The following is an 18,610-nucleotide window of genomic DNA, read 5'->3' as shown; positions in this document are numbered from 1 at the left end:
TAACCCTCAGTAAGTGTTGCAAGCTGTCATCATTACTACTATTACAATTACTCTGACTATAAACTCTGGTCACATATGCCAGTACCTGGGTTAGCTACTTAGCAATCTGTCTGTTCTGCTAAATATGCGTTTCTTTGGCATAATTAACTCACATGAATTTAGAAATATTAGTGTTATCCTTAAGTTACATTGGTTCCAGCATGATTTTTCCCAGCACATTAAATGCTTTGTAACAATCCATGTCAAGTTTTCTCACAATTAGAGTCATATTTAGCAAATATGTAAACTACAAGAAAAAAAATCTATGGAGATAACTTTCATATAGGCGGTGCCTGCAGTGCTCAAGTGCAAATGAAGAAGCTACAATGACATTCCCTCCTGTATTAAAACAATGGATAATTCAAAATCAATGGATTCATAATCCTTGGATTTTAATAGGATTGTTAATGTTTTCATTAGTGCTCTAGTTACAAAGTTTCATAAATGTTGAGTAGTCTGCCCCAACCCTATTTTTCCCCATAAGTCTTGTTACTTTTAGTGCACAGTTTTACAGAATGGCAGGTTTTTCAAAAATATACATATCGACACTAACAACCTCTTTATATAACAACCCCTTTTCCTCCAACATTTAACCTCTTAAGAAGGAGAGGATTCTTGGATGTTATTATCTCTAAGCAAGCATTTTTTTCTTACCAATGTGACCATAATACATTTTTCCTGGATTTTCCTGCATTTTCCCTGGATTTTCAATAAATTATTTGAGTAGCATAATACATCTTTTATCATTGTATCCCCTTATCAATATTGCAGACTTTTGACGATTTGAACCAAGTTGATTAATTGCCTACAATGTATAAAACTTTCTAGGGATGCAGAGACTTGATTCTTGCATTTAAGAGGCTTAAAATATAGCAGGAAAGGTAAGATATTTACAAATAAATGCAGGCTAAGTTAATATACGATAGAAACAAAGATTTTGAAATTTTACAGGAAAGAGAGATCTGTTTGATAGATTGTTTTTACTCTTGTCATCTTGTAAGCATTGCTGTAATTGGGTTTGATTTTCCCTATTAAAGTAATTTCACATGACAGTTATTCTGTATAGAAAAATCTTCCCTTTTCATCTTTTCTAAGAGTTCGCATGAGTCTCTGGAGCACCCACTACTTTTCGCTTACCTATTTTTGGATTGTTTGGGGAAAGGGGTGTGTGTGTGTGTGTGTGTGTGTGTTGAGTAATTATCCAGCCATGTTTATGCCTTATGACCCTGAGTGACCACGTTCTTTGGAAGCTTACAAATACATGTAGTCAAAGGAAATTTATCTTGACCTTTTTTAAAAAAAAAAAATGCAGTATTTTTTCCCCAATTTATTGTACATTTCTTTTTAAAGATTACTTATCTGGATGAAGACATGGTAAAACCAAATGCAACATAAATTTGAAGTGACAAACTTGGTAGTTTCTCAGTTTCTCACCCAAGAGTTATTTTGTTTTGTTTTGTTTTGTTCTAACCATCCACTTTGTGAGTGGTTTTGTCAGTGCTCCAGGTCATACCCACAAAGTCTGGGCAGCTTCTAGAATATCCCTGTATCATGGCACTGAGATTTCCTAGGGCATAAGTTCAAGTGACTTGCCCTAGAAAAGCCACTCAAGTAATTCATGTTTTTTTTCTGACTGCCTTAAGGCTGTGAGCCCAGATGAAACATTTTCACTTCATTTTGCATTAGGTGTTATTATTTAGATGACTACTTGGATATGAGGAAATGGTTTCTTAAGGGAGAATTTTTTTTCCTATCACAAAACCAACATGAAGTCATTGTAGAGTACCTGAAAAATGCACAAAAGCACATAAAATATTGTCTACCAAAAATCCATAATTCTACTACCCAAAGAGTACCACTGGCATGTACACATTTTGTGTACAACAAACAACAACAAATATTATGTTTCATGTTAATATGCAACATAACTACAATACCATTATCATACCCTTAAAACAAACAATAATTCCTTAAATCATCAAATGAGTAGTCAGTGCTTTTTTAATTATTTATTAGGTTGTTGCAAAAGTTATTGTGGCTTTTGCCATTACTTTCAGTGGCAAAAACCACGATTACTTTTGCACCAACCTAATGTTATGCAATTAACACATTATCACTGTAGAAAAATTATAAACCAAGAACGAATTGTAATTTCTGTACACAGGGATAGTGATAACATTTTCAGTATCTTTCCAGAGTTTTTCTACAGTACTTATGTACTTTGTAAAACAGCTTGATTGAGATATAATTCTCATACTCTACAATTCATCCATTAAAGAGTACGGGCCAGTGGTTTTTAGTATAGTCAGAGAATTGTGCAACCATCACCACAATCAATTATAGTACATTTTTATTATCCCCAAAAGAAACCCCAGTTAGCAAACATTAGCAATTACTCCCCATTTACTCATAACCACCACCACCCCCAGCCCTAGGCAATCACTAATCTACTTTCTGTTTCTATAGATTTGCCTGTTCTGGCCGTTTCATATGAATAGAATTAGACAGTATGTTGTCCTTTGTGATTGGCTTTCACTTAGCATAATGTTTTCAAGGATCATCCATGTTATAGTAGGTATCAGTACTTCATTCTTTTTGATTGCAAAATAATAATCCATTTTGTGGGTACACCACTCCTATGTACTTTTCATAAAAATTATATTGTACCAAGTGACCACTAATGGATAAGAGGTTTGTTTTTGAAGTGATGAAAATACTCTAAAATGATTGAGGTGATCTTGCACAACTCTAAATGTACTAAAAATCATTGGTAAACTGTAAATGGGTAAATTATATCGTATATTAATTATATCTCAATAAAGGTGTTGTAAAAAAAAATTGTTTTTGAGACAGGCTCTCACTCTGTTGTCCAGGCTGGATTGCAGTGGCATGATCACAGCTCACTGCAACCTCTGCCTCCCAGGCTAAAGTGATCCTCCCCGCTCAGCCTCCCAAGTAGCTGGGACCACAGGCGTGCATCACCACACCCAGCTAATTTTTGTATTTTTTTGGTAGAGATGGGGTTTCACCACATTGCCCAGGCTGGTCTTGAACTCCTGGACTCAAGCAATACACCCGCCTCACCCTCCCAAAGTGCTGGGATTAAGACGTGAGCCACTGTGCCCAGCAAGCTGTTGCAAAAATTATGTCACGCCACACTGGCTCTTCATAAACCACTTTTTTAAAACTCAATAATATTATTTTCAAAATACAGCTTTTGGTGACCCTATAACGATTTCTATTTTATGTAACAAATCCCCTAGTTTAGACATTTAGATTGTTTCCAGTGATTTTGCAATTATGCCAAAATACTATGATGAGCTTCTTAGTACCTAAATTTATTTGCCTTTTCTGATTATTTCATGAAAAACATTTTTGAACTCTTTTTCTGGTGCTCTAATATATGTTTTCGCTATAAGAATTTCTTTCAGCTTTATGGACCTACGTGGTGGTTTTCTCTCTGAATTCTATATTTCTGTTTGATGCCTTATAATAATGTTCTTCATTTTTCCTTTATCCTTAAAAATATTTAATAGGCTGAGTATCTGAACTGAGTAGGTAAAGCTCTCTAGGCTAAGACTCAGTTTCTTTCCTAACCTCAATATGTTAATTCAGCAGAACAGGAAACATCTATGTATGTATTTCTATAGTGCTGTTATTTAGGAGAGGCATCAGTGGTTTAATTCACAGAAGTCAGTCTATTAAACAATTATATACAAAGGTTTGATGAACACCTTGACATTGTTAGTGTGAACCTAAAAATGTCCTGAAACTGGTACATTCATCTTGAATGCCAGCTGTTAGGCTGTGGAACTCACAAGTACGTGTGTACCCACTGTTAAATAAACAGTTTCTAAATGTGACCACCGAGGAATTTCCTTCCCTGCCTTAATACTGAAGGAGAAATTTGCATCTTGTGATTTATTATTTGTTTTCTGGCAAACCAATACTTCTACAAATAGTCCACAGAAGAACCGGTATTTTCAGAGTGATGACCATTTGAACTTTTTGCCATTTGCTGAAGTAACTTGTGTTTTATGGTAAATTTTTCACATGCATTTACATGGAGCTGTCTGAGCCGCCTGCTGGGAAGTTGGGACTCTAACATGAGAATCTTGCCTTGCTGGGAAAAGAACATAAATTAACCCAGGGAGCTTTGAGCATGTGATCAAGGTTGGATGAATGCCACTTTTACCTAATTACATGAGACTTTGAATTGTGGAAAACAAAGCCCAGCTTACAAGAAGTCCAAATGAAATACTGATTTTCCTCACTGACAACTTTTCTGAGGGGAAGAAAAGACCCATCTTTCCCTCCAGCATGAAATTGTGAAAGACCATGAATTGCCACACTCAGAGCCAGCTAGGAATGCACATTCATCAGAGTGTCAGCAGCAACCATAAATTTTGCCCGCTAACTGGACTCAAGAGTAAATGAGTCATTTGTACCAGAGCAAAGCTCCTGTCGGAGGCACATCGCGCGCCTGTTGAGCAGCCAGCCAGGTAGAATTGGGAGTCCTGCTCGCAGCCATCACGGTTGGAAGCCTTCAAGACGAATAGATTTGCTACTACTTCAGGAATGCCAGCAGTTCTGTTTTGCTTTGATTTATGTTTCTGTAGTTATAGAGAATGTACATCTGCCTCACATAACTTTATCTAGTCTTTTTGGTGTCACTTATGTCCTTGTTGCTTTTCCCCTGAAATCTTTCATTCGCATCCCACATACCCCCTCATTCTTTTGCTGTGGTAATATATATATAATCATATATATATAAAACCATATATATATAACCATATATAATCATATATATAACCATATATATATAACCATATATATATATATAAAAAAATGAAATTTACCATGTTAGCAATTTTTAAGTGTACAGTTCGGTGGCATTAAGTACGTTCACAATTATCACCACTATCCATTTCTAGAACTTCTTCATCTTCCCAAACAGAAACTCGGTGCTCATCAAACAATAACTCCCCATCCTTCTGCACTTCTGCCCCAGGCCCTGGCTTTATCTCTTCTACTTTCTGTCTCTATGTGTTTGCCTATTCTAGGTACCTAACATAAGTGGAATCATATAATGTTTGTTCTTTTGGTGACTAGCTTCAGTTAGCATAGTGTCCTCCAGACTCATGCATGTTGTAGCATGTGTCAGAAATTCGTTTCTTTTTAAGGCTGAATAATGCTCCATTGTGTGTGCATACCACATTTTGTTTATCCATTCATCTGTCAATGAACATTTAGGTTGTCTCTACCTTTTGGTTATTATGAATAATGCTACTCTGAAACTGGTGTACAAATATTTGTTCCCTCAATTCTTGTTAAATAAAATTTTAGAACTGCCTTTAAGAGATAGAGGGGACTAAGTTTAGAACCAAGAGACAGAAACAAGAGGATTTTGAATTAAGAGTAAACATCTTGGGGCCGGGCATGGTGGCTCATACCTGTAATCCCAGCACTTCGGGAGGCCAAGGTGGGCAGATCACTTGAGGCCAGGAGTTCGAGACCAACCTGGACAATTTGGCAAAATCCCCTCTTTACTAAAAATACAAAAATTAGGCATGGTGGTGGGTGCTCCTAATCCCAGCTACCTGGGAGTCTGAGGCCTCAGAATCACCTGGACCTGGGAGGCGGAGGTTGCAGTGAGCCGAGATCGCCCCACTGCACTCCAGCCTGGATGACAGAGTGAGACTGTGTCTCAAAAACAACAACAACAACAACAACAAAACCTCTTGGAAGTAACGCCTATGTCCTGTAGTTATAGAGAATGTAGCTTCCAGAGTGACTGGCCATCTATGGGATTTAACAAATATTAAAGATGAATAATATAGTAAGAGTGGTTCTTTTTACATCCTTTCCTTTCCTTTTGTTTTTAACTCTAGGCCTTCAAAACTAGCGTTAAGCTACAAAAATCCTGTCCCTGATTGTTGACCTTAATTTTATGACTATTAATTTTTTTTAGAGATGATGTATTGCTCTGTTGCCCAGACTAGAGTGTAGTGGTGTGATCATAGCTCGCTGGAGCCTTGAACTCCTGGGCTCAAGCAATTTTCTCACCTTAGCCTCGACCTTAACTTTAAAATGAGGATTTGCTTGGAGAATGAGGAAACTTCACTTTTGAAACACCCAAGATCCTCAATAAACAGTGGGAGAAGTTTTGTTGTTGTCTTAAGAATAAATCATAATATGTATAATTTCGCTTTTGAAGGGTTTTTTCTTTTTCATTTTTAGAGATAGGCTTTCCAGATACAGGTATGCTAAATCATCTTTGTCTTCCTTAAGGTAGCAACAACATTACACTTTTTATAAAATCAGCTATTTTAGGTAATAAACATTCAACCAGTTAATTTCTGATATGAGATAATAATGCAGCTGTGTTGAAATAGTATTTAAAGGTACAAAATTCCCCCCATTAAATTCTCAATGACTTTCAAATTACTTCATCTGTAGGCATTTCATCTTCCCTCTCTGTACAGTGTGGTTTTGCACATATCACTTGAAGTTGTCATGGAGATAAACAGCTTACTCTGGGACATGTCTTGATCCTACTAGGACTGAATTGGGTGGAAATGTTGATAACTTAATTATTGAGTTATTGTGGCCTGAGAGAATTTATACACCTGTTGAATAACTTCTTTTTTAAGCATCTTATTCCCTCTTTTCAGGGAAAAAAAAATTGAGACCACTGCCTGGGAAGTATGTTGAAGTGCTTGTATGCAATAGATGTAACCCTAATCTGCCTTGTTCATAGTGTTATAGTTTTTCCATTTTGAAATATTTTACAAATAAAAAAGGCAAAATGTAATATATCCAATTCAGTATTACTAAGATCACACTATTATAAATTTTAGGTTTATGGTGAAAGAATAAAAATGAAAGAATGAGAATGTTAATTGCATGATAATGTTTTACTTACATTCTGGTTCAAGAGTTTCTGAAATTGCATTTGCTGAAAGATGACAGAGCTATGGTTCCAACTTTGGCATACTTAAAGGTGGGAATGGAAGTGTTTTTTTCCCAGGAATCCTGATAAATTATTGCTTGTTTTGTCAACTCATTCTTGGTTAATCAAGAATATTGCTAATAGATTTTTCACACCTTTTCAGCTATGCAGAAGGGAAAATAAAATGCCCAGTTTGATAATAAGTGGAAAACAGCTGGGGTCAGCACTCAAGATTCCAGGGAAATGAGCTTGGCAAGAGTAATTAAGACGGTGGTTCTCAACCCTGGCTGCATAAAAGAATCTCAGGCATCAGCATTTTTAATCTCGCCAAGTGAATCCAAGTCAAGGTTGAGAGCCACTGATACAAGAGGAATTGGAAAGGGAAACTGAGTTAGGAGAGTATTTTGATAGTCTAATTTAGAAATAATCAAGACTTCAATTAGAAAATTAGCAGTGAGATATCTAGAACTAGAAATACAGGACTTGTTTTCCATTCAAGGGAGAAAAATGAAGCAAAGATATCATCTTAGAAGTGATGTTTGTAACCTTGCAACTGGGTGAGGTTGCCATTGAGGAGGACCAGGTAGAAATCTTGGAGAGTTATCCACATTTGTGGGTGGAAGAAGGTTTAAAAAACAACAATAATAATAAGGAGAATGAGTTGACTATGGTGTCAGAGGCTATGGACTGAGAATTTTCAGGCATTTTCATGAATATCTCAAGAGCAATTAAGAACAGTATGGTGATACAAAGTATAGAAAGCTTCATAAATGTTTTCAAACATACTACTTTTTTGGAAATATTTTCTTAAATATATACTTATTGGGTATCTTCAAAGTTGTACTTTGTAAAGGTACAACTCTACAAAGTTGTAGTCTTGGGATCGAAGAAAGGCAACCAGACTTAGGAAACAGGAAACAAACTTATGAAACAGACTTATGAAACCAGACTTACGAAACAGGACACATAGGTTGTGGTCCCAGCTCCCCCCCTTCTAGCCTGCTGACCTTGGGTATGCCACTAGCCCAGTTCTTATTTTCCTAATCTGATAAATGGGGATGACAGTGTGTGCTCCGCCTACTGCAAAGTTTGTTATTCCCTTTAACTTAGACAGCAAATGTGAAAATGTGTTCTTAAATATATAGAGAATTATACCAATAATGTGTTGTAGTGGTAACCCTTTTGCTGATGTTCATAAGCACTTTAGTACTGAGACACTTTGGACAGTTTGTATTCCCGGCGAAGAGGTAGCATAACACTAGTCTCAGGTAATCCTCTCTTGGGGGAGCTCACCATCCCACAGGGAGGATGAGATAAGGAAATAAATAGCTGTAAACATAAGGGCATACATCATAAGAAGGCAGGAATTGTATTGCTAATGTATTCCTAGTGCTTGAAACCTGGTAGGCTGTCCTAATATTGATGGTATAATGTAATACAAGGTGAAAAGCCATATAAGTAAAATGCAATGGTAATTTTGAGAAAGGAGAGATTCTAAACCTGGCACATTGCCTGGATCATAGTCATAGACAAATATATGATGAATTAACGCATAACAGTTGGGGAAGGGGTGCCTTGCCCCAGAAAGCTACTTTGGTTAGTGTGCAGCAAGAAGAAGTTGAAATCATATCAGATACAAAATTTAGAATTAGCAGCAAAGGAAAAAAATGGTTTTTAAATCTAGAAGACTCTAAACTACTCAAAGCCAAGTCCATGAAAGTCAGAGAAAACGGTGAGGGTCAGAGGAGAAGCCCTCTGGAATGGTGGTATACTCAAGCCGATCATTTATTCACTGTTTTGGTTACAATTGCATCTCACACAAGAGCAGGGTGTTGCTTGTATTCAGATGTGTACTGGTAATCCATGTACTGCAATGTTCTGTTTTAAATGTGGCGAGTGAAAGGACTCTCACCATGTCATCTTCCGTCTGTAGGAATAGATAATCTCTATGAGAGGGCGCTTCACATCCGCAAACTCCTCCTGACTTTGCCCAGGTCGGTCCTTATAGTGATGAGATACCTCTTTGCCTTCCTCAATCAGTAAGTACCTGAATGCTCTAACAAAAGGCCCATCTGAATTCTGTCTTTGTTCTTGGATCCTGCAAAATGTACATTGGGTTCCATTTATCAGCAGCGTCAAAGAGAAAAATGATTGAATATAGACTGAAGGTACATTTTTCCTTAGCAGATCAGCGTCATTGATAGATGAAAGCCCTACCCTGGATGTAGAAACTGTAGCCACAAATGCAAAGATATTTAAATATTACTTTAAAAAAAAAAAAAAAAACACTTTTCAGTGAAAAGTGTTATTCAGTGTTTTTCCAACTTCCATCCAAAACTGTCATGAATGTTTTTGTCAAAATGATGGAAACTGGCTGTTCGTTGCGGAAAATTTCTGTGACTTTTTAATATTGTAGTCGGGGATGGAAGAAAATCATAGATGGGAGCTGTACACAGATCCAAAAAAGAATTTCTGCAAATTCACTGTAATGAGACCTTATCAAGAGAAAATATCTCAAAATGTTCTCTTAAACAAAGTAACAAACCTTTTAAATTACTATATAATTTTCAAAGAACTTTATTCTTTTAATTTCGGCAGCTTGATTTTCAGCTATGCTACTTCCTGCTGTATGGGTTCCGTTATAAGAACAGCTTCCTCACGTCCTACTAAGAATCCCCTTGCTATTCAGCATTTCAGTTAAGCAGCTGGAAATAAAGAAATGCAGGGGCATCAACTTCTTGAATAAACTTGGGAAAATGCCTTCTCATGCTAGCATGGATTCTCCTTTCCTAAAATTCGGGTATTTTCTTTTCGGTATTTCATGGGACATTTGGAGTTCTCAAAAGCCACGGTGACTTATTACAATCCTGCTGACTAGTCCTGAAATCATAACCACTCAACTTGACCCCAGGAGCCAAGTATCATACAATAGGGAAATGTTGGCAGAGAACCATATAGAAAGAAACTCTACTGCTGACCTGTGGTGCCTAAAACATTCACAGATGACAGTAGCAACCCCTTTGTACATTAATCACCACCAGAAACAAGCAGTATCTAGAGAGATAGGTTTAAACTATGTTTAGGCTAGACGCTGTACATTTTTACCTTTAAGGAAACACAGTCACTCAGGCAGTTTTAAAAATCCAGAGGCTTGCCTGCCCCACCCCGCACCACCACCACCATACCCCAGGATGGAGTACCTTGCATTCCTACTGGCCCCCTCCATACCATTCCTACCAAATCTTCCTGACATACCTGAACAAAATCCTCTGTGAACTAATAATTCATAATGGACTAGGAAAGCAGTCTGTTAATTAAGAAAGTTCTCAAAACCTGAACCTAACTCCTTACACATCTCAGAAGAATGGCAAATGCACCATGGGTGTTGCTGGCATTGCTTCCAGTGGTGCTACCCAGAGGCCCTCTGGCTGGTTGCACCTGCCTTCATGCAGACACAAGGGTCCAGCCTCTAGGGCAGGATGCTTGGGATGGGGATTGTGAAAAGAGAGATAAGCTATTATTTTACTGCAGAATCAAAATTTGGAAATAACATTTTTACATCACGTTTTTGTTTGCAAGCCAGCACTAAAGACCCAGAAAGATTAACTGTGACTGTCTCCACTGAGCTTAAGTGTGTCTTTTGGAAATTAGGCCATTCTTATTCAGAATCTCCATTTTCAAGATGATCTGTAACATGATCATTTACTGTTATTGTGAATTTTTTAAAATATTGTGTGTTTGAGAAATGGCAGAAGGGAAAAACATATGTTAGCTGTGGAAATTATGCTTTTGTATTTTCTACTTTCTAGACTATCTTATTTCCAAAAAAAGGGTAAAGTATATCATGTGGTATCTCAGTTTCTTTGTATCTGTCATCATCTCACAAAGGTAGTTGAGTCTCCTTTTTCTCCTTCCATTTGTCATATGTTCACCTGGATTTTACATTTCCTTTCAAGACTGACATTCTATACACTGAAAGATAACATATCTAAACTCTCCCTAGAACGGGGAGCATAGCAATAAAGAGCTGGCTTATTTTGAATCACTGTGAAAATATTTCACAAATACCCATTGAATAGAATGTAGAAATTAGTACTAGACAACTGGAAATCTCCCCTACAGTTTGCAAGCGTTGCATAGAGTAAGAGAATTGAGGATTCTTTTCCCCTTTTCTTGTATTTATAACGGCTTCTGTGACACTGGTTGTCACCTAGCGTTGATTGTCTTACCCAAAAGCAGATTATAAAGCCTGGAGTTATTTGCTCCTTTCAGTAGTTACAAAGAAAAAGTTCTTTGTTTTCTTCTATGCTTTCCCCAAGATTTATAGGAGAAAACTAAAAATCTGAGATATATTTGAATGGAGAGAAGACAATTTTAAAGACATCTATAAAGCTTTATGGAAATCCTTACTGTGTATCCCAAATTTACTTGAGGAGCATTTAGAGCCTGACTGTCAAATTTGCAAATAAAACTCGTTTACGTGATCCTGGTCTCCATTGTAGTGAGTATTATATTAAACCCCCTCCTGACTTTGAAAAATGCAACTTAATTAAGCAAATAGGACTTAGAATCCCCTCTCAGTTTCTACTTTGTTAAGGTCATATGTCATTTCACTTTCTTTGGAGTTTGCTGAGCCAACTTAAAGTTGAAGTATCTTATTAAAGTATTGAAGTGTCTTCTTATTAAACATGTATGCCCTGTTCTTCTCTTTGTTCTTTTATAACTCCTTTCTTGTTTCCTTTTGTAGTCTATCACAGTACAGCGATGAGAATATGATGGACCCTTATAACCTGGCCATTTGCTTTGGCCCAACATTGATGCCTGTCCCAGAAATACAGGATCAAGTGTCTTGCCAAGCACATGTGAATGAAATTATCAAAACCATCATCATCCACCATGAGACTATTTTCCCAGATGCTAAAGAGCTGGACGGCCCTGTTTATGAGAAATGTATGGCTGGAGATGACTATTGGTAAGTCTAAGACTTGTAGTCCTCTTCTCCCACTGAAAATTATGGAAATATACCTATCCATTTGATTAGAAGAAAGTGTTTCCTATAAGCCACCAATGCTTCCAACTTAAAAGGAAGAAGCAGTAACACTTGAGATAAATTTTAGAATACTAAGACTCATGGAAACTCATATTTATCCCTCTCTTTTCTGCAAGGACTCTTATCTTTTAAATAAATCTACCCTATCATGGTTTTGATAGAGAAAAAGGGTTCTGATATTATGTAGAGCTATATTAACTTTTATCATTACATTAAATAAAGAAAAGATAACAGATTGACATTTTATTTTTCAGTCTAAATCAGAGGCTTTGGTTTCATATAAAATGTTTTTAAATTCTCATTTTAAAGGAGCCCTGTCAACCAAATGTGTTTTCATTCTTATTTTCGTTTTCACTCTTACTAACGAATATAATTCTAACTATAATTATAGTTAGACCTTTAGGTCATTTTGAGTAAATTTATTATATTCATGTATTTTTGAGATAAAATTTTTAGCATGGCAGTATTGCCTCCCATTCCATCCATGTTGCTGCAAATGAGAGGATCTCATTCTTTTTTATGGCTGAATAATATTCCATTGTGTAGATACACCATAATTTCTTTAATCCATTCATTCGTTGATAGACACGTAGGTTGTTTTCACATCTTGGCTATTGTGACTAATGCTACAATAAATATGGGAGTGCAGATATCTCTTCAATACACTGATTTCCTTTCTTTTGGATGTATACCTAGCAGTGAAGGTCATTATGTTAAGTGACATAAGCCAGGCAGGAAAGACAAATATCACATGTTCTTACTCATACGTGGAGCTAAAAGAGTGGATCTCATAGAGTAGAGAGTAAAATGGTGGTTACCAAAGGCTAGAAAAGGAAGGGGAATAGAAAGGATGAAGACAAGTTGGTTAAGGGCTATAAAAATACAGTTAGGTAGAAGGAATAAGACAGGTGCAGTGGCTTGTGCCTGTAGTCCCAGATATTTGAGAAGCTGATGCTGGAAGATCATTTGAGCCCCGGAGTTTAAGGCTGCAGTGAGCTCTGATCACACCACTGCATTCCAGCCTGAGCAACAAAACAAGACCCTGTCTCTAGAAAAGAAAAAACAAAGGCTGGGCGCAGTGACTCATGCCTATAATCCCAGCACTTTGGGAGGCTGAGGCAGGCAGATCACTTGAGGTCAGGAGTTAGAGACCAGCCTGGCCAACATGGTGAAACCCCGTCTCTACTAAAAATACAAAAATTAGCCAGGTGTGATGGTGCATGCCTATAGTCCCAGCTACTCCAGAGGCTGAGTCAGGGGAATCACTTGAACATGGGAGGCAGAGGTTGCAGTGAGCCAAGTTCATGCCACTGCACTCCAACCTAGGTGACAGAGCAAGACTCTGTCTCAAAAAACTAAAAAAATTTAGAAGGAATAAGCTTTAGTATTCAGTAGTACAGTAGGAAAATTATAGTTAACAATAATGTATTGTATATTTAAGAACAGAAGAATTGTAAGGTTCCCAACATGAAGAAAAAATAAATGTTTGAGGTGATGGATATCCCAGTTACCCAGATTTGATCATTACACATTGTATATGGGTATCAAAATATCACATGTACCCCTAAAATATGTACAACTATTATATATCAATTAAAAAATAGCATAGAAACTTCCATTTCTTGAGCCCCTATTACATCGCAGCTGCCTAGTGCATGTGATCTCTTTTATTTAGCATAACCACTCTACCAAGTAAGTTAAGAAAGGCCAAGGAGCCTTCCAATGATTACTAGTAAATCAAGGTTAGGTGTGTGAGATTCCAGAGCACACATGAGTCTCCTCACTCAGCAGCCTCCCTGCCCACCTCAGAAACTGCCCTGTGCAGCTGGGATTCAAGAGAGGCTGGAAATAGGTTTGTCTAAATCCCTCCTTCTGGACCCTGCTCACAACACTTTCTTTCCCATTTTCTTACCAAAGATTAAGTAGAAATGGAATGAGTAGCTGATAATTAAATAACTAAAAGTAGTTTTTTTTTTTTCACTTGAATCATAGTATGGTCATATGCCTTAAGAAAACTGAGTGGACTATTTCCAGAAGTACTGTTTTCTAAATTAAGAGTGAAACATACTAGATTCCAGTTCTGTAGCATATTCACCAACTTTACACATGAAGTTCAATTCAAAATATTTACTTGAGTACTTACTATGGGCAAGATACTGACTGAGCTTGGCTCTGGGAAGGTAAATGAATGCAACTCAACCCTGCTAAGACACATGATTTTATTTTCATCATTGTATTTGTTTTAAGGCCAGTACCAAAGGTATGGTTAGCATTTTTTTTTTTTTTTTTTTTTGGAGACAAAGTTTCACTCTGCTGCCAGGCTAGAGCACTGTGGTGCAATCTCAACTCACTGCAACCTCTGCCTCCCGGGTTCAAGTGATTATCCTGCCTCACCTCCCAAGTAGCTGGGATTACAGGCGTCCACCACCATGCCCAGCTAATTTTTGTATTTCTAGTGGAGACAGGGTTTCACCATGTTGGCCAGGCTGGTCTCGAACTCCTGACCTCAGGTGATCTGCCCACCTTGGCCTCCCGAAGTGCTGGGATTACAGGCATGAGCCACTGTGCCTGGCCTGGTTAGCATTTTTAAATATTAGGGCTATGTCATTAAGCTCTGCTGTCTTGTTCATTTTATAAAAGAGCAAGTTTGTAGATGTCTGGTCAATATTATTTGATGTATTATATTCTAGGACATTTTGTGATCGCTACTTTTTCCAAACAGAGTAAAAGTCCTATGATAGTGTTGCAGCCAGTAACGTATGCTTGACGGTGTCCACCTTTTTAAACATAGTGTTTTCTATGGGTACTGCTCATTTTAAACAGGAAGTCAGCAGTGTAGTAGTTATACTTGTCCCCCAACATCAGAAATGTAGATGGACTTTTACAGTAATATTAGGTTTATATTTGTGGCCCATGTATTCCATTTATCAGCATGCATTTGAGGATTGCTGGTGACAGTGTTAAGGGATAAGTTTTAAAAGAGCATAAAATCATGATTCTCATACAGATATGCAATGGACATGTGTCAAGAAAGATGGCAAAGATGCCACAACCAGTTCAAAGGAGACATCAAAGAACCACCAATTTATATGTAGTAAAGGAACAGCGAAATGAATTTGTAAAAACTGGTCTATCCATAAGGCAATAATCATATTCTACCAGAATTCAACAATTTGTATTTCTGTGGATAAGAATTACTTATAATGCTATCCATTTTCTACAAGTTAACTTCTGTCTTTATAGAGTTGTAAAATAACCTAGTCAAAGATGAATGTGTGTATCTAATATAGAATTCCCATAGGACAGCATAGTCAATGGAGGCACCAGGATTCCGTTGACAGACTATCCAGTTACTCTTTTGCCCTTATAGAGTCTTATAGTTTTTATTACAGTAGCAATTGCTCATCATAAAAATTATCTCAGGCTGGGCGTGGTGGCTCACGCCTGTAATCCTAGCTCTTTGGGAGGCCAAGGCAGGAGGATCGCTTAAGCCCAGGAGTTCAAGACCAGTCCAGACAAAATAATGAGACCCTCATCTTTACAAAATATTTAAAAATTAGCCAGGTGTGGTGACACACACCTGTTGTCCCAGCTACTTGGGAGGCTAAGGTGGGAGGATCACTTGAGCCTGGGAGGCAGAGGTTTCAGTGAGCCAAGATCACACCACTGCACTCCAGCCTAGGCAGCAGTGCAAGACCCTGTCTCAAAAAATTTTTGTCTATTTTAATTTCATATGAATTTCCATTTGTATTCTACAGCGACAGCCCATACAGTGAGCACGGTACATTGGAGGAAGTGGACCAAGATGCTGGTACAGAGCCCCACACAAGCGAAGATGGTATGCTCTGCCCTTATGCTATTATAAAACCTGTCTTTATATCCCTATTGTAAACATTGTTTCTATTAAAATTTTAGAGGCAAAGCACAGTGGCTCCCACCAATAATCCCAGCACTTTGGGAAGCCAAGGTTGGAGGATCACTTGAGCCCAGGAGTTCAACACCAGCCTGTGCAACATAGTGAGATCCCATCTCTATAAAAAAAAAAATACAAAAAATTAGCCGGGCATGGTGATATGCACCTGTAGTCCTAGCTACTCAGGAGGGTGTGGTGGGAGGATCGCATGAGCCCAGGAGTTCTAGACTACAGTGAACTAGGATAGCACCACTGCCCTTCAGCCTGGACAACAGAACAGACCCCATCTCAAAAACAAACAAACAAAAAACAAACAAAAACTAATAGATAAAAAAATTCATAAAATATGTGTAAGGTATAAAAAATAACATTACAGTGAAAACCAATGGAACCACCACCAAGCTTAAGAACAAAGACATATTATTTCCTTTGCACTTCCCTGACCCGACTGCTTTACTTACCCCCTCAGGAGAACCACTATGTTCGTGTTTTTAAATAGTTTCTTGTTTCCTTTTCTATTTTCTTAAATCTTCTATAAGTGGGATCATACTGTATATATTTTTCATGAGATTTTTCTATTCAGTATTATGTTCTTGATGTTCATCTGTGCAGTTTCTTTTAGTTTGACTGTTTATTTTCCCACTCTATAATATTCCATTGTATGTATCTATTCCGTTCTTGATGAAAATGTGAGGTATTTGCTACTTGTTGCTATTAAGAACAGTGCTACTATGCACTGTTAGGAACATTTTGAATATGTCTCCTACCGAAAATGTACAGGAGTTTCTCTAGAATGTATGCCTAGGAGTAAACATGTCTTCAGCTTTACTCTATACTGTCAAACCATTTTCATGAAGACAGTTGCTACTTACAGTTTCCCAGAGAAGGGGACATGCCGTGCCATGGGAGGCTACCGGGGGAAGCACCAGGAGGCAGAGGGAGAGGGAAGACCTTGGTGTGCTTTCCACAGGAAGGAATGGGTGAGGCAGGGTAAGTAGCTTTAGGGTGGGCTAGTTGGAATAATTTCAGCAGGCTCTGGGGCATTAGGGGATGTCCCAGGTTGTCTGGTACCTGGCCCTGGGGTGCTGAGAATACAGCAGCAGTGGCCTGGAGTGGGAGAGCCTGATCATCAAGGTGGTGGGGTGTTGGCTCCAATGGGCACGTTGGTGTCTGAAAAGTTGGCTTGTGGGTGAGTTGTTTACTAATCCTAGAGGGACTGTCCCTCCAAGGTCAGCAAGGCCCCAGATGTCAGAAGATAAAAGACATGGTTGATAATGTGTTTATTTATCTTTTGTAAAATTCCTGTCAAGTCTTTTGCCCATTTTTCTATTGAGTTTTCTGGGTTCTTTTTGTTTGGTTTCGCTTGGTTTTGTATTTGGTTGTTTTTCTATTTGATATGTGAGAGTTCTTTGTGGGTCCACATCAGGTCCTTTATTGGGTATATGCTTTGCAGATATCTGCAGCTGCTCTGTAGCTTTGCTTTTCAAATGCTTATTATGTCGTTTGCTAAACAGAAGATCTTAATTTTAAAGTAGTTAAATTTATCAATCTTTTCGTTCACGGTTATTTTACTTTGCATTTCCTTTAAGAAATCCTTCTGTGTCTTGAGGTAATAAATAATTCTCCCGTATTCTCTTATTTTATTTTGGTAAGAACACTTAAATGTGCAGTACCTTAGTGTTGACCATAGGTATAGTGTTATATGGCAGATCTCTAGAGCTTGTTCACCTTGCTTGACTGAAACTTTATTCCCACTTATTAGTAACTTCGCATTTTCCCCTTCCCCCCGCCTCTGGCAACTACCATTCCACCCTTTGATTCTATGAATTGGATTCTTTTAGATACCTCATATAAGTGAACTTACCTAGTATTTGTCTTTCTGTGTCTGGCTTATTTCACTTAGCAAAATGTCCTCCAGGTTCATCCATGCTGTCACATATGTCAGGATTTCCTTCTTTTTACAGTCTGAATAGAATTCCATTGTATTGACCTATATTTTCTTTATCCATTCATCTGCCCATGGACATTTAGGCCATTTCTACCTCTTGGCTATTGTGAATGGTGCTGAAATGAACATAGGATGCTAATATCTCTTCAAGATCCTGATTTCAGTTTTTTTGGATGAATACCTGGAAGTAGGATTGTTGGGTCTCATGGTAGTTCTGTTTTTCAGTTTCTGAGGAATCTCTGTACTGTTTTCTAAAGCAACCGTGCCATTTTGTATTCCCATCAGCAGTGTACAAAGGTTTCAATTTCTCCACATCCTTGGCAATGCTTATCTTTTCTTTTTGTTTTTGTTTTTTGTTTTTGAGACAGGGTCTCACTCTGTCACCCAGGCTGGAGTACAGTGGCATGATCTTGGCTCACTACAGCCTGGACTTCCTGGCTCCAGTGATCCTCCCACCTCAGCCTCCCAAGTGGCTGGGACTAGAGGCACATTCTAGCACGCCCAGCTAATTTTTTGTAGAGGTGGGGTTTTGCCACGTTCCCTAGGCTGGTCTTGAACTCCTGAGCTCAAGCCATTTACCCGCCTTGGCCTCCCAAAGTGCTGAGATTATAGGCATAAGCCGTTGTGTCCAGCCAACACTTGTTATCTTTTGTTTGTCTTATTTGTTTCCTAACACGGTGGGATAACCTCATTTGTGGTTTTGATTTG

General features: G+C 37.9%; 1 protein-coding gene across 1 annotated transcript in view; it reads left to right on the top strand.

The window, feature by feature from the left end:
• SRGAP1 (SLIT-ROBO Rho GTPase activating protein 1) overlaps positions 1–18,610 on the top strand; it is a 193,514-nt gene that overhangs the window by 149,336 nt on the left and 25,568 nt on the right. The window contains exons 17-19 of the mRNA XM_011972934.1: positions 8,925–9,030; positions 11,739–11,963; positions 15,800–15,879. Coding sequence (XP_011828324.1) covers positions 8,925–9,030; positions 11,739–11,963; positions 15,800–15,879 — 411 coding nt within the window. The remainder of the gene's footprint in view (positions 1–8,924; positions 9,031–11,738; positions 11,964–15,799; positions 15,880–18,610) is intronic.

Source organism: Mandrillus leucophaeus, unplaced genomic scaffold, assembly GCF_000951045.1.
Source record: "Mandrillus leucophaeus isolate KB7577 unplaced genomic scaffold, Mleu.le_1.0 Scaffold132, whole genome shotgun sequence".
In the NCBI taxonomy this organism is placed as follows: domain Eukaryota; kingdom Metazoa; phylum Chordata; class Mammalia; order Primates; family Cercopithecidae; genus Mandrillus; species Mandrillus leucophaeus.
Note: the sequence above shows the minus strand (reverse complement) of the source record. Positions and strands in the feature narration are given on the sequence as shown.